Below are 14,314 nucleotides of genomic sequence, written 5' to 3'. Positions count from 1 at the left end.
ATAACCTTTTTCAAAATACAGGGGAGGAGGGAGTACTTTATACCTTCAATTTTTAAAGGGCCAGCATTACCTAGATGACCAAATCAGACAAAAACATTACCAGAAAATTGCAGACTACTATTTTTGAGGGACACAGATGCAAAAATCCTTCATAATATACTAGTAAACCTAGTCCAACAACATTTCAAAAGGATTCTACACCACAAGGTGGGATTTTTCCAGGAATGTGAGCTTGATTTAACATCTGAAAAGGATCCAGAAAAAGCTCTTGATAAAATCTAGTAGCTCCTCATGATAACAACACCCAAAAAAGTAGAGGCTGAAGGGAACATCCTAAACCTGATAAAGGGCATCTTTGTAAAACCGCTAACCTTGGAAGACAGTCTGGTATTTTTTCAAAAACTTAAAACATAGTCATCACATGAGCCAGCATTTCTGCTCCTAAGATATATCCAAGAGAAATGAAAAAATATGTCTATACAAAAACTTGTACACGGGCTGGGGATTTAGCTCAGTGTTTTCGCGGCCTGCTGCACAAGCGCAAGGACCCGAGTTTGATCCCCGGTACCAAAAACAAAACAAACAAAAAACCCAACAAAAAACAAACGAGAAAACCCCAAAAACTTGTACACAAATGTTTATAACATCATTATCCACACTGGCCAAAAAATGTAAACAACTCAAATGTCCATTGCCTCATGATGGATAAACAAATGTGGTACAGCTGTAACACTGAATATTATTCAGCCATACAGAGGAGAGAATGAATTATTGATACATGCTACATGGATGAACTTTGAAAACTGTGTGTTAAGTCAAAGAAGCCAATCAGAAATGACCACAGGCTGTATGATCCACTTCCATGAAAAATCTAGTAATATATAAAGCCACAGAGGCAGAACATTATTAGTGGTTACTAAGGACTGGGAGAATGGAGAGTGACTACTATTGAGTTTCTGTATAGGGTGATGAAAGTGTTCTAGAATTAGACAGCAGTGATGATTGCAAAATTATGTGAATACACTAAACTCACTGAACTGTACCCTCTAGAAGGGTGAATTTTATGGTATATAAATTATATCTTGGTAAGCCAAATTGATCCATTTTTAGAAAACATCATAAAATTTCATTGCATTTTCTCATTCCTCCGTGTCCATAACATCACCAAGGAGGCTGGGAGTCGGCGGCCTTCATGGACTCTTCCTTGACAGTGAAGCCCTCTTCCCAGAACTGCCCTTGCTCTATTTTTCCTTGGCTAATGTGAGAAGTCAGAACCATGGTTTATATATGAGATGAGTTGGTTGCTTTGTAACAAGCCCTCACTTTTCAGTTGCTGACCCAGATCTCTTAGAGATGAGGCGCCACAGGGAAGTTACAAGTAGTGAACTGCACCAGCACAGGCCCTTATCATCCTTGCATGACAACTGTGACAGTTTCCTCTTGTTCCAGTCTCCTGCTAACCTCACCTCAACAGCTACTAGAAAGATCTTTTTCAAATAGCAGAGCCGATAATGGCACTGCCCTGCTTAAAGAATCCTATCCTCAAGATCAAATCCAAGTCTCTGAGTGAACCAAGCAAGTCTGTCATGACCTGGCCCTGGTATACCTGTTTTTCTTGTAGCACTTCCTCTTCCATCCTAAGTCAGCTTGAAATTTCTCTAGCACTTCTGGCTACTTTCTTTATTCTTCCTTCATGCTTCGTGTCTTTGCTCATGCTAATTTTCCAGGAATAGTTTTACAATGCTCTCATCTTTTTCTTGGGTGGGAGTGGGGGCATTGCTGGGGATTGAACCCAGGACCTCCACAAGCTAGCTAGGCACTTCTCTCAGCTTTAAATATTCTGCTTCTGGGGAGTGTTTCTTACTCTGTTCTCCCAAACTGACCTCTCCTTACTTGGGACCTCATATTACCCAATGAACATTTCCTTCTAAGCACTTGCAGCATTTACCTCAAGTACACATTGGGTTCCCCACAGGGCTGCTTATTGAGGATGGGGGCTGGGTCTCATTTGTGTGCCAAGGAACAAGCAAGAATCCAGCTGACAGAGAAATGGAATAAAGAAATAACTAGAAAGATGAGCCTATTTTGTCCATTTCAATGTGTGCCCTAGAAAAAGCTTTGTGGGCTGCCATTTACTATCCATTTCTCCCAAGCAGAAAAAAACAAAAATAACTGGACACAGAAGGAATGAAGGGTTCCAAAAGTGTTTTATTTTTTTCTTCCTTTTCCTTTTATTACCTCACAAACAGCAAGTGAGACAGGTCTATCACATTAGCAGCTCTTTAGTATTTATCACGGGGTGAAAGAAGCTGACCATGCTATTTTCCACCATCTACCGAATAAAGTTCAAACTCCTCAACAAGTTGGTCAAAGCTCTTTGTCTTATCTACCACTCTTTCTCATCAGCCCTTGCATGTGAATCACTCATTTCCTGTTATTTCTTTTTAATATGCTGTTTCCTTTTCCTTTTTTTTTTTCGGTAGTACTGAGGCCTAGGATCTTGTGTATGCTAGGAAAGTGCTCTATAGCACTAAGCTATATCTTCAGCTCCCCCCATTTTTTTTCTGGTATCAGGTATCGAACTCACGACCTTGTGCTTGCGAGGCAGTCATGGCACCACTAGCCCTTTTTATTTTGAGACAGGATCTCACTAAGTTGTCCAGGCTGGACTGGAACTTGCAATCCTCCTAACTCAGTCTCCCAAGGAGCTGAGATTACAGGTGTGTGCCTTCATGCCCAGCTACGCTTCATGTTTTTGTTTTTACATTTTTGCCTTAGCAAAGATATTCTGGCCTGCTCAAATGAAGCCTTCCCTACTTTCTACTCCCCAACATCAAATTGGGAGCTTTCATTCCTTCCTCTCTGTTCTCTTGGCATTTTTTCTTCTCTATGATAGTATTTTTAGCCTTTTCTAGCACATGTCTATATGTTTTACATGTGCTCAGAACCTGGTGTGGTGTGAGGTACATGCATGTGTGCAGTAACTGGCTGCTGGGCTGAGTCACCAGAATTGGCCATCATTCCAAATGGAAATGAGCAGCCAAGGGAGCAAGGAAATAAAGAAAATTTACATGGCTTCTCTTCCCAAATAGCAGTCAGTATATGATCTCCTGGGAGCTAAGGAGATTTCCACATGAGAATCAGAAACTTATTCCTTCCAAATGAAACCACAAACATTCCACAGTCCACACAAGTAGGTCAGGACATTCTTCTAAGTCTAAAAGTGCTTTGTGTTTTTAGGGTTTTTTTCCCTCCAAGAAAGACAAGTTCTCCTAACTGAATTTCAATCATCTGGGTGTTTAAAAAGTTTGGTATCTTAGCTGTTTTTATTTTAAACTTTTAATCCTGTACATTCTTCTTAAGCCTCTGGGACCAGACACCAAGCTCAGTTTTCAGTGGGCCTGATATAACATCACATACTCTACATTTTTGTGGCATACTAGTTCTCTAAGCAGAAAAAATCCAGACTGTGTTCTAAATCTTGCCTTGCTATGTGCTGAAAAAGTTCTTTTGAACAAATATGTTTGACTAAACCACACTCAAACCTTACTTTCTTCTTTTTGAGCTTTTGTACTCTACCTCATTATTTTTTCTCTACTTAGAAATGTCTTCAGACTGACAGACAAGGTACTATATCACAATCTGAAAAGCAAATGATGAAAGGTGGATGAAAAGAGAATTGTTTAGTGACACTAATTCAAAGAAGCTAAAAGGGTAGTTTAAAACTTCTTATGAAGGAAAAATGATTGATATGGGGTTCTTATAACCTACAGGATTGGTATAATGAATACAAAAATATCTCTAAAATCATTATTTTAAAGATGAGTCCATACTGAAAAACTCAATGACTATAACTATATCATTGTAGTGATCTACTAAAAGGCAGTATCACTGAAGACATACCACAAATACACTATAACATATATTTGCTCATGACCTGGTAACATTACAGCTACAGGATCCTAGGGATTAAAGGCACTTAATGATGATCCATTTAGACAGGCGTAGCCTTTGACCACAATTAACTGCTTATTACAATAAGACAGGAATGGCGGGTTTCCTGGGCAATCTCCCTGTCTCCAAGCATCCCACAGACAGCTCCCAGAATGATCTTTTAAATCTTTATTGTGCCTCTATTCAAAATTCTTCAGCAGCTCTCCATATCTTATAGGTAAAAGATACACTATTTGTGGCCCTCTCCCAGACTTTTTGGGGTAGATGTTCTCATTAACCTTTAACTATATGGTGATTATGATGGGGACTCCTAAGAGTGTAGCCCCATGTCTGTCTCTCCTACAGACCAGGAATCCTGGAAGCATACAGTAATATTTCCAGTGTCTTGCCTGGTACCTGGGAGATAGTGTTCAATAAATGTTTGCTAAGTGAAAGTCCTGATAAATGAAACATATTTTCCTATGTTAATTATAACTTCAATCTTCACTCCTAAGTTTTTCTCCAGGACTCAAGACACATAATACAGATGAGAATAGGAAGAGAGAGGACAAAAGATGAGATGATTCCCTCTAAAAATGGAACTATGGACTACAGTTTATAAATATGTATGTCATAAGCCATCCTAGTGCATCAGCCTTGTCAAATGAATAGGGTCTCTCATGAGCTGGACCTAACCACACAGTGTACCATCCCCTCAGCAGCAGGCATCAGATGATCAGGAGGAAGGGTCCTAACTTACCTAGGCCTTATTACTGAACTAGGCCCCATAACAATTAAATACTGGCAAGCCATAGGGGCATCAGCTTCCTTCCAAACAATAAAATAAAGCTAACCTAACATGGCCTCAAATACACAGACTGATTTAAAGATTTCCAGTGGTATAGCAGCCGACAAACTCAATGCTTGCCTAGCCTTATTGGTGAAAACCTCTCCAAAAACAGAGATTATTTGTTTAGGGGAAGTTATGTATGTAATTTGAATACTGTACGCTGTCAACTAATTCTAGGATATGGTAACTATTTTTAGTTTTTTTTTTGAGTCCTAGGGATTGAACCAAATGCCATGCGCATGTTAGGCAAGCCCTCTATCACAGAGCTACATCTCCAGCCCCTGGGAAACTATTTTTAAAGGTGAATGTAGCTAACTTAGGGACATAAGTCTACAATTTCTTTTTAAATAGAAATAATTACAATTTTAGAAAGTACAACAAATGCTCAAACAAATGTTCCAAGCTGTCAACCTCAGTTGTTGTTGTTTTTTAAAACCCCAGATAATCATAGAAGGGGGGACTATAATTAAACAGGGGGAAGGGATAACAGGAGGAAAATGGGGGCCTAAGGTTGGTAATGGGGGGTTAGATATGATCAAAATATATTATGCATTGAAACCTAGGGTTTTATAAAATTAATAGGCACTAATACAAATATATTTTTAAAATCTAGATAACATAAAATTGAACAATTCTTTAATTTTCGGTTCAAATCATTAGTTCTACAGTGTGTAGAATAATGTTGTCACTGAATTATTTGTTAAATAAGTGAATGAATGGCAAAGTACTCTTAAGAATGATTTTTAAAAAGCTGGCATTTATAATGACACTATTCCATAATCACAACATCAAGGCCAGCCTTGTAATGACATTCTTTTACATTATCTCTACCCCTTAAAATTTAACAGTGAAAATCTGTTGAAGGAACTTCTGGACACAGAATACTTTTTAAGTTTTTCCTTTCATTGTTTGAAGGGTACAGTGTTAAGGATATGCTCAAAGTAAGTAAAATGAGAAACATACAGTTTCTTGTGGGACATATAGAGAGGAAATAGGGGCAAAGTTTAGATAATCACTTAATTAGAAAAGTTATAAAGTCCCATATTGAGTGGGGAGGAAAGCCAGCTGATTAATGGTGCACATGAATTGCAACTTGAACTTTCTTGAGCAGAACAGATTTCGCTCATCTGGCAATCTTCAAGAGTCAACTACAGGGCCGGGATTTACCTCAGTAGTTTTGCCGCCTGCTGTGCAAGCTCAAGGACCCGAGTTCGATTCCCCGGTACCAAAAAAAAAAAAAGTCAACTACAACAGTCATTTTTAGCTAATTCATTCAAACAGATTCTTAGCACCTCCTGTGTGTTTCAGATAATATGCTAGGTTGTAGGGATACAGAAAGAGAAGTAAGCCAAAAATCTGTCAAGTAAAGGGAGACTTGATAAGTCTTTTAAAAAAGCAATACAGCTGGGCGTGGTGTCGCACACCTGTAATCCCAGCCCTTGGAAAGCTGAGGCAGGAAGATTGCCATGAGTTTGAGGCCAGTCTGGACTACACAGCCAGACCCTATCTCAAAAAAACCAAAACAAAACACAAAACAAAAAAGCAATGTATAGAACACTTGGTTACAAAATAAATGAAGGAGCGCTAATGTCACCAACTTATTTCCAGCAGAGTAGTTTTGTTACATGTCCCTGATTTTATTTACTTATTTGTTTGTTTGTTTGCTTGTTTGTACCAGAGATCGAACTTGGGTCCTTGAGCTTGCACAGCAGGTGGCAAAACCACCGAGCTAAATCCCTGGCCCCATGTTCCTGATTTTTGCAGGCTGATGAAGTAGCAAGGTGTCACATAAAATACAACCACTGATTTTTCTTCTAGACACTTTGAGGAGAAAAAGTGACATCTAGAAGACATATCTAGACATCTCACTAGATGTGAGAAACATGGGGAAATGTTGAGGGTTTGATAATAATAATAATAATAATAATAATAATAATAATAAAAAACATATTGCTTCTTTGGGAGATCACAGTGGATGACAGACACCTTCCAAAATCTAGTTTTGGAGGGCCGGGGATTTAGCTCAGTGGTTTTGCCGCCTGCTGCGCAAGTGCAAGGACCCGAGTTCGATCCCCAGTACCAAAAAACAAAACAAAACAAACAAAATCTAGTTTGGGGAGGATTAAGGTATTATAAGTCAGAGTTCATCTTGCAATCTCATGTGACCATCACTCAGAGCAAAGTCATCCATCACTCTGTAAGGGGTGACCTTCAAAGGGAGCTGCCAAGCTGCCTAAAGACCAATATGACTTTTGTGCAACTCAGAGGACGATATATGTCTCCCATATTTACAGCTCTCTAAAGCAGGGCTGCCCAACAGCACTTTAAGGATGTGAAATGTTCTACAGCTGCACAGCCCAATACAGCGGTTACCAGCCACATCTAGCTCTACTGGGCACCTGAAATGTTGTGAGCCTGAGGAAATGAAGTCCTATTTGTATTTTAATAAATTTATATTTAAATAACCAGATGTGGTTGGTAGCTATTGTATGGGATAGCATAGCTCTGAAATCTAATTGTCCAATTATGATAAAAATAAAGTTTACTTTATGTTGAGGATGAGAAAAATGACATGCGATGAGCCCTGGAGCATGACCTCTAAAGGGAAGTGTGGAGCTGCCTGAGCCAGGACCCCACAGTGGGCATAGCTGCAGCACATCTCATGCTGCCTCATCCCAGGGGGAAGAGGTTTCCTAAAGATCTAAGGGGAAGTTCTCAAGGAAGGTGTTCAAAGTCTATTCCAGTTAGAGTGGTTTTTGTTGGTTTGAAAATTAGTTTTCAGGAAAAAAATAGAAAATCAGTTTTCAGAACTATATAAGAATTGTGAGCACCACAGAACAAATCCAAACCATGCCCCTTTGTTCTGCTATGATGGCAGATCTGGACATTGCTGCTGTCATCTCCCCTCTGGTCCTGGTAGCCACTTTGAGGTCCTACCTGTTTTGTGTTTCACACCTTCAGGCATTAGTTGTATAGGCAGCTTACAGTTTTTTGGATTTATATTTTGTTGTGTTCTTATTCAACACCATCTAATAAACATTTAAATCCTTTCGCTCTTTCTGGTTATAAAGTCCAACATATTTAAAAAGAAAAGAACCATCTATTTTTAGGGGAGAAATAAATTAGTTTCACAATTATTAAGCACTGCTATGTACCAAGTACAGTGGTACCTTGGTTTATAAACTTGATTTGTTCTACAATTTGGAAAAGATGGCCACATTTGTGTTTGTGTGGGAAAGTTGACTGTGGTGGTGTTTGTCACCAAATGCAGAGTATGCAAACAAAAACAAAGTTTTGCCAAACACTTCTGTTTGAGAACCAAACTGTTTGCAAACAAAAGTGTTCGTGAACTGAGGTACCACTGTACTTCCTCCACCACCAGCCCTTTCAGATGAGGAAACTTTAGTTCAGGGCTTTTTAAAGCCAGCCTGCAATCATGTAGGGGAGAAGGGAAATAGCTGTGACAGGAACCTGACCCTCCAAACACTTCACCCAGCCTTTTTCTTGCTGTATAACACTGTATGCTAAGCCTACTTCACAGTGTAATTTTTAGAAATAAACTCCACAATTTTAGTTTCTTCCATACCTATCTTCCCATCTTCTGCCTTTGTTTTCCATTCTTAAACAAATTAAACACACCTTTTTGGTTACCAAAGCTTTAAATAATAAAAACGATTACTCAAAGGGGTAGTTTAAAGCTGCATGAGAATTTATTGTTGGAAGTATTTAAAAAAAAGGATAGTTCCAAAGGATACCTAAATATTTGTTCCATTAGGAAAAAAATAACAAAACAAAAATTTTTTTAAAAACTCCAATCCTCCAAAACCTTAGTTTGTGCAGCTAATGGAATTGCCAATTAACTCTCTAAAGAAGCAACTAACCATGTATCAAGCCTTGTGGGATCAAGTACATAGCCACTCAAGCATTTAAGGATGACTGGACAACATATTACGGGCATTGCACACTTCAAAAAGTAAAGAAATAGGTGGAAAGAAAGCACTCTTTCTGAGAGGGCATCTTTAAGCTTGTATTTTTATATTCTAATTAACCATAATTTAAAAAAAATCTATTTTGTGACTGAAAGATGACTTAAATAAAAGGAGACAGGCTGGGGATTTAGTTCAGTGGTTCTGCCGCCTGCCTCGCAAGTGTAAGGACCTGAGTTTGATCCCTGGTTCCAAAAAAAAAAAAAAAAAAGGAGACACAGCATGTTAGTACTTCAAAATAATTTAGTGATTCTGAGCACTAATTATGAATGGTTGATTAAAAATTTCTAATAAAAAACATGGAGTAGGAATTTAAAGAACTCAATAAAGCTCCTGTTTTTTATTTTTGAAAAAAAAAGCACTATAGTAGCCACAACCAACTGGGTTTCAATCTTGGGTCAATCCTTGCTGGTTCTGAGATTTTTGGGCAAAGCTCTCTGCCTCATTTTTCTCATCTAAAAAATGAGGATTATAATTTGTAAGATGGTTGTGACGATTAAATGAGCTAACATATGCAAAACACTGAGAATATTCATGGAAGGAAGCTTTTTCTATCAATTTTTATAGCTGAGAAGTCAATAAGATAAAATAATTATCTTTAACTAATATTGGCTGATGGAAATTGTTTTAAATGAGCTGCCATAAGATGATGTACAATTAGTAAGGATTTTATATATTTTACTCAGGATATCATGAAAGAAATACTGGTATAGGAAGAATATCTATACTACAGTCCTGATATATTAGCTTATTGGAGGGCACATAAGTAAACAGTTATTTTTTCATCTAGTAATGTGCTTCATAAAATACTAAAGAATAAGGAAAGTTTCATAAGCTGTAAAATGTATTCAAACTAGAAAATGGTATCCAGGAGGGTTGCTTGGGTAAACCTGTAAGCTTTCCTTTACTCCCAAATATTATAAGGTTCTGAAACTCAGAATGAAGTCTTTTCTTTATGAAGATGGGTTGTTGCAACTGAGTTTCCTGACTTAATGGGAGAAGAGCACCAAGAAAAACTTATGCTGCCCTGGGGTTTGCTTTTCAGAATGTAAACTGTGACACTCAAAGGAGAGAGATAGATTAGAAGTCACTGGGCAGTCAAGGAAGAAGAGTGAGGACAATCAGAGAACTAAAGTATTTTTGGATTGGTTCAACCCTCTCTGCAGTGCTGTACTCTCCCTCCCAGGAACTCTGAGTGATGGCCTGTCAGGCCCTGCTTACGTGCTTCCAATGGAGAGATCTGACTTCCTTCAGTCTGCTTGATCCAAGCCAGAAATCTGGGATACATCATAGATTTTGCACATCTCCCAGTCCTGAGTATATTACCTTAAATACCCCACCATTTTCCTTCTCATTGACTTAGTTGAGGCCTCCTTTTCTTATCCTTTCTGTGGTACTGCAACAGCATAGCCCTACCAGACTTCCTGATACTAAATACTACTGTAATACATCTTCATAGAGCAGCCTGGAGAGGACATGTTTTAAAACACAAATCTAACTATGTTATTTCTTTGCTTAAACTCTTTGATGGCTCACTATCACAAACAGCAGGAAGTCTAAGGCTTTAGCCTGACATGCATGATATTATCAAACTCCCCACCACCCATTTCAGCAACACTAAATTATTGTGGTATCCACATGCACTAAGCTATTCTGCATCTCTACGGTCTTGTTCTGGCCTCTGGTTTGAATACTCTTTTCTCCCTCTTGTCAAACAGTTAAATCAGTTTAGGAATTATCTCCAGAAAAGGCATCTTTTGACACCTTCTTCTGCATAATATAAAAAATATTCCATGTGTTATCTCTGTGACTGCTACTGTCATACTATACTGAATTCACTGACAAGTGCACCTCTCTCTCCCCATGAGTCCTGCAAGGCAAGGACCATGTCAGCATCTCTGGCACAGAGGCACAGCTCATGGTAGCAAGTGTTTAATACATGGCTAGTAAACACTAAGGCTTTCTTCCGGTGTGAGTTAAAATTTATAACTCTAATGGTCCAACTTTTTTTTGGTACCGGAGATCGAACTCGGGACCTTGCGCTTATGAGGCAGGCGGCGGAACCACTGAGCTAAATCTCCCGCCCTAATGGTCGAACTTTTGCTCCATGGAGCAATAAAAACCATCTCTCCAGGAAAACAGAACATTTGCCTAGGGCATAAAGAGGCAAAGTTTAAAAACCACTTATATGACATTTGTACTTACCTAAATTGCTGTATGTTGCACTACAGGGGTTCAGGTCAATGGACTCTGAAGTATCTTCTTTTTCCTCTTCTTTTTCCAGGTCAGGTGGCAGCAATGCTGGTGAGATGGAAGCACAGACCCCACCATCTTGCTTTGCAAGACGTCTGGGATCCCGAGGAGAAAATTCCTCCGCTAATTCATGGGCCACATGACTGTAACAAATCAGACAGCCTGTCACACTGGTATTCAAAAGTTCTGCTACAATTCAGCAAAAGATATACTTTCCATAAAGGTTAACTGGTCCTGTGGGTCACAACAATGGGTCATAAGCCCCAACACACTTGTTATTTTTGTGCACAGGGAATATTTCTGCTAGGCTGAGACTTCATTTTCCATGATTCATACGTATGTACTCAATTTGGCAGTGGAGGTATGGTAGGTTAAAGGAAGCGTGGGTACAACAGGCAAGGAGTGGAATAATTGTTTTCTTAAGAGGTGACAAGGATGAGGTAGAGGATGCTAAATGCTTAACTGGTTAAAGACAAATATACTCAATATTTAATAAAGCATTTGGCATATTTACTATGTTTTTAAACTAGATGATAGTACTCTAACACTATAGTAAATAATATTTTACTACATAGTATTTACTTAGTATATAATATTTACTACCCACTAAAGTATTTACCAAATTATTTAGTAAAGGACCAGGAAGGAATCCACGAGAAATCAATCCAGCAGCTGCTAGATGATGCAAAGAAGAATAACATAAGACTTACTGGAGTCAATGAAGAAACAGGACAGAGTGCAGGTGACATAAAAAAACTGTTCACAGAAATGATGGCAGAAAACTTCCCAAGCAGAGGAAAAGAACCTGACATACAGATAAGTGAGGCATAGAGGACTCCAACTAGCCTTGATCAAAAAAATCTACACGTAGGCATATAATTGTTAAGACTCCAGAAACCCAACAGAAGAACAAAGTTCTACAAGCAGTTAGAGAAAAGAAACAAATCACATACAAAGGAAAGCCCATCAGAATCACAGCAGACTTCTCAACAGAAACCCTCAAGGCAAGAAGAGCTTGGAGTGACGTATTTCTTTTTTTTTTTTTGTTCCCCATTGGTACATTTTATTGATACACTTTAGGTATACAATACATTTACATTTCTCATTGGGAACTTGTACCTTTACATGATGCATCTTGGTTCTTATTTTTTCCCCATTCCTAGCCCTCCCTTCACCCCCTCCACCCTTCCCTATTTACAAAGACTTTATTTCCATTTTTTCCATTTCTCAGCGTTTTTCCTTTCCCTTCTTTCCTTTCCCCTGCCCCTCCCACTACCCCTACCCCTACCCCTTTGGATCTTTTCTTCCTATTTTGCATTATCAATTATTCATTCTAATCATTGGTAGATTTTAGGTATACAATATAATGACATTCATCATTGGAAATTTGCACCTTTACATAATCTCTCTTGGTTCTTATTTTGCCCCCTTCCCCTACCCTCCCTTCAGCCCCTCCATCCCTCCCTATTTACAAAGACTTTGTTTCCATTTTCTCATATTAATTCCATTCCCTTCTTTCCTTTCCCCTAGCCCTACCCTTTCCCTTTCCCCTTTGCCCCCTTTCTTCCTATTTCACATTATCTATTATAACTTTTAGTCCTTATTTACACTTTCAGTTTCTCAGACTAGATAAACTATTCAATGCAATTCCAATTGAGATCCCAGCAGCATACTTCACGGACCTTAAGAAAGCAATCCAAAAATTCATTTGGAACAAGAAGAGACCCAGAATAGCAAAAGCAATTCTAGGTAACAGAGACATGGCAGGGGGTATCACAATCCCCAACTTGAAACTATACTACAAAGCTACTGTGATAAAAACAGCATAGTACTGGCAAAGAAACAGACCTGAGGACCAGTGGAACAGATTAGAAGATGCAGAAACAACTCCAGACACACTCAGCCATCTCATCTTTGATAAAGGAGCCAAACACCCTCACTGGAGGAAAGATAGCCTCTTTAATAAATGGTGCTGGAAAAATTGGGTTTCAACTTGCCAAAGATTAAAACTAGACCTATATCTCTTGCCATGCACTAAACTAAAATCAAAATAGATCAAAGATCTAAATATTAAAATAGAAATGCTGAACTGGCTGGAACAGAGGTTAGGTAGAACTCTTGAAGACATCAGTGTAGGAAAACATTTTATGAACAAAACCTCAGTTGCCTGTGAACTAGCACAAACAATCAACAAGTGGGATCTCTTCTTATTAAAAAGCTTCTGCACAGCAAGAGAAACCACCAGCAGTGTGAAGAGACAACCCACAATGTGGGAAAAAATCTTCACCTACTGTTCCTCAGACAAAGGCCTGCTATCTTGAATCTATAAAGAACTTAAAAAGATCAGACCTCCCAAATTTAAAGACCCAATCCAAAAATGGGCATCTGAAATGAACAGACATTTCTCAGACAAAGAAGTAGAAATGGCAAATAAATGCATGAAAAAATGTTCAACATCACTGGTCATTCAGGAGATGCAAATGAAAACAATGCTGAGATTCCACCTCACTCCAGAAAGAATGGCTGCTATCATGAAATCAACCAATAACAAATGGTGGTGGGGCTGTGGGGAAAGAGGAACCCTGCTCCACTGCTGGTGGGAGTGTCAACTGGTGCAACCACTGTGGAAATCACTATGGAGATACCTCAAAGAACCAGGACTGGAAGTCCCATTTGACCCTGCTATTCCCCTGCTGGGGATCTTCCCCAAAGAATTAAAAGAATCATACCACAGTGATATATGTGCACCCGTGTTCATAGCAGCACAATCTGTAATAGCTAAAACTTGGAAACATCCCAAATGCCCATGAACTGGAGACTGGATAAAGAAGATGTGGTTTTTTAATAAAATGCAGTAGTACTCAGCCATAAAAAATGAGAAATCAGAGACATTTACGCTAAATGGATGCACATTGAAGCGATACTCTTAAGTGAAATAAATAGGACACACATGTATAAATACCAAATAGGAGTGATGTATTTCAAGCCCTAAAAGAAAACAGCCTCCAACCCAGATTGATGTATCCTGCAAAATTATCTTTCAACGTGGATGGAGAAATAAGATACTTTCATGACAAAGAGCAACTTAGCAACTTCATGAATACCAAACCAGCAGTCCAAAAATTTTAGACAATATCCTAGGAAAAGATGAGGATCACAACCCCAGGTAGCCCAGCAGAATGATTCTGTCGGGCGCAACAAGAAATTAAATGCAAAGGGGGAGAATCCTACAAACAGAAAAAGTCATGACAACGATAAGTCAATTATGTATGAGTTATTACCATCAATATTA

The 14,314-nt window shown here is 38.7% G+C and overlaps 1 protein-coding gene across 9 annotated transcripts in view; it reads right to left on the bottom strand.

The window, feature by feature from the left end:
- Positions 1-14,314, bottom strand: part of Peak1 (pseudopodium enriched atypical kinase 1) — a 301,634-nt gene that overhangs the window by 29,303 nt on the left and 258,017 nt on the right. For all 9 annotated transcript variants that reach the window (XM_087210267.1, XM_087210268.1, XM_021250057.2 and 6 more), the window contains one exon: positions 10,975-11,165. In XM_087210267.1, coding sequence (XP_087066393.1) covers positions 10,975-11,165 — 191 coding nt within the window. The remainder of the gene's footprint in view (positions 1-10,974; positions 11,166-14,314) is intronic.

The sequence above is a fragment of the Heterocephalus glaber genome, unplaced genomic scaffold (genome assembly GCF_053883595.1).
Source record: "Heterocephalus glaber isolate CG9 unplaced genomic scaffold, H.glaber_assembly_v1.0 deba00001140, whole genome shotgun sequence".
Taxonomy (NCBI): Eukaryota; Metazoa; Chordata; class Mammalia; order Rodentia; family Bathyergidae; genus Heterocephalus; species Heterocephalus glaber.
The sequence above is the reverse complement of the archived record's forward strand: the minus strand, read 5'-3'. Positions and strand labels throughout refer to the sequence as shown.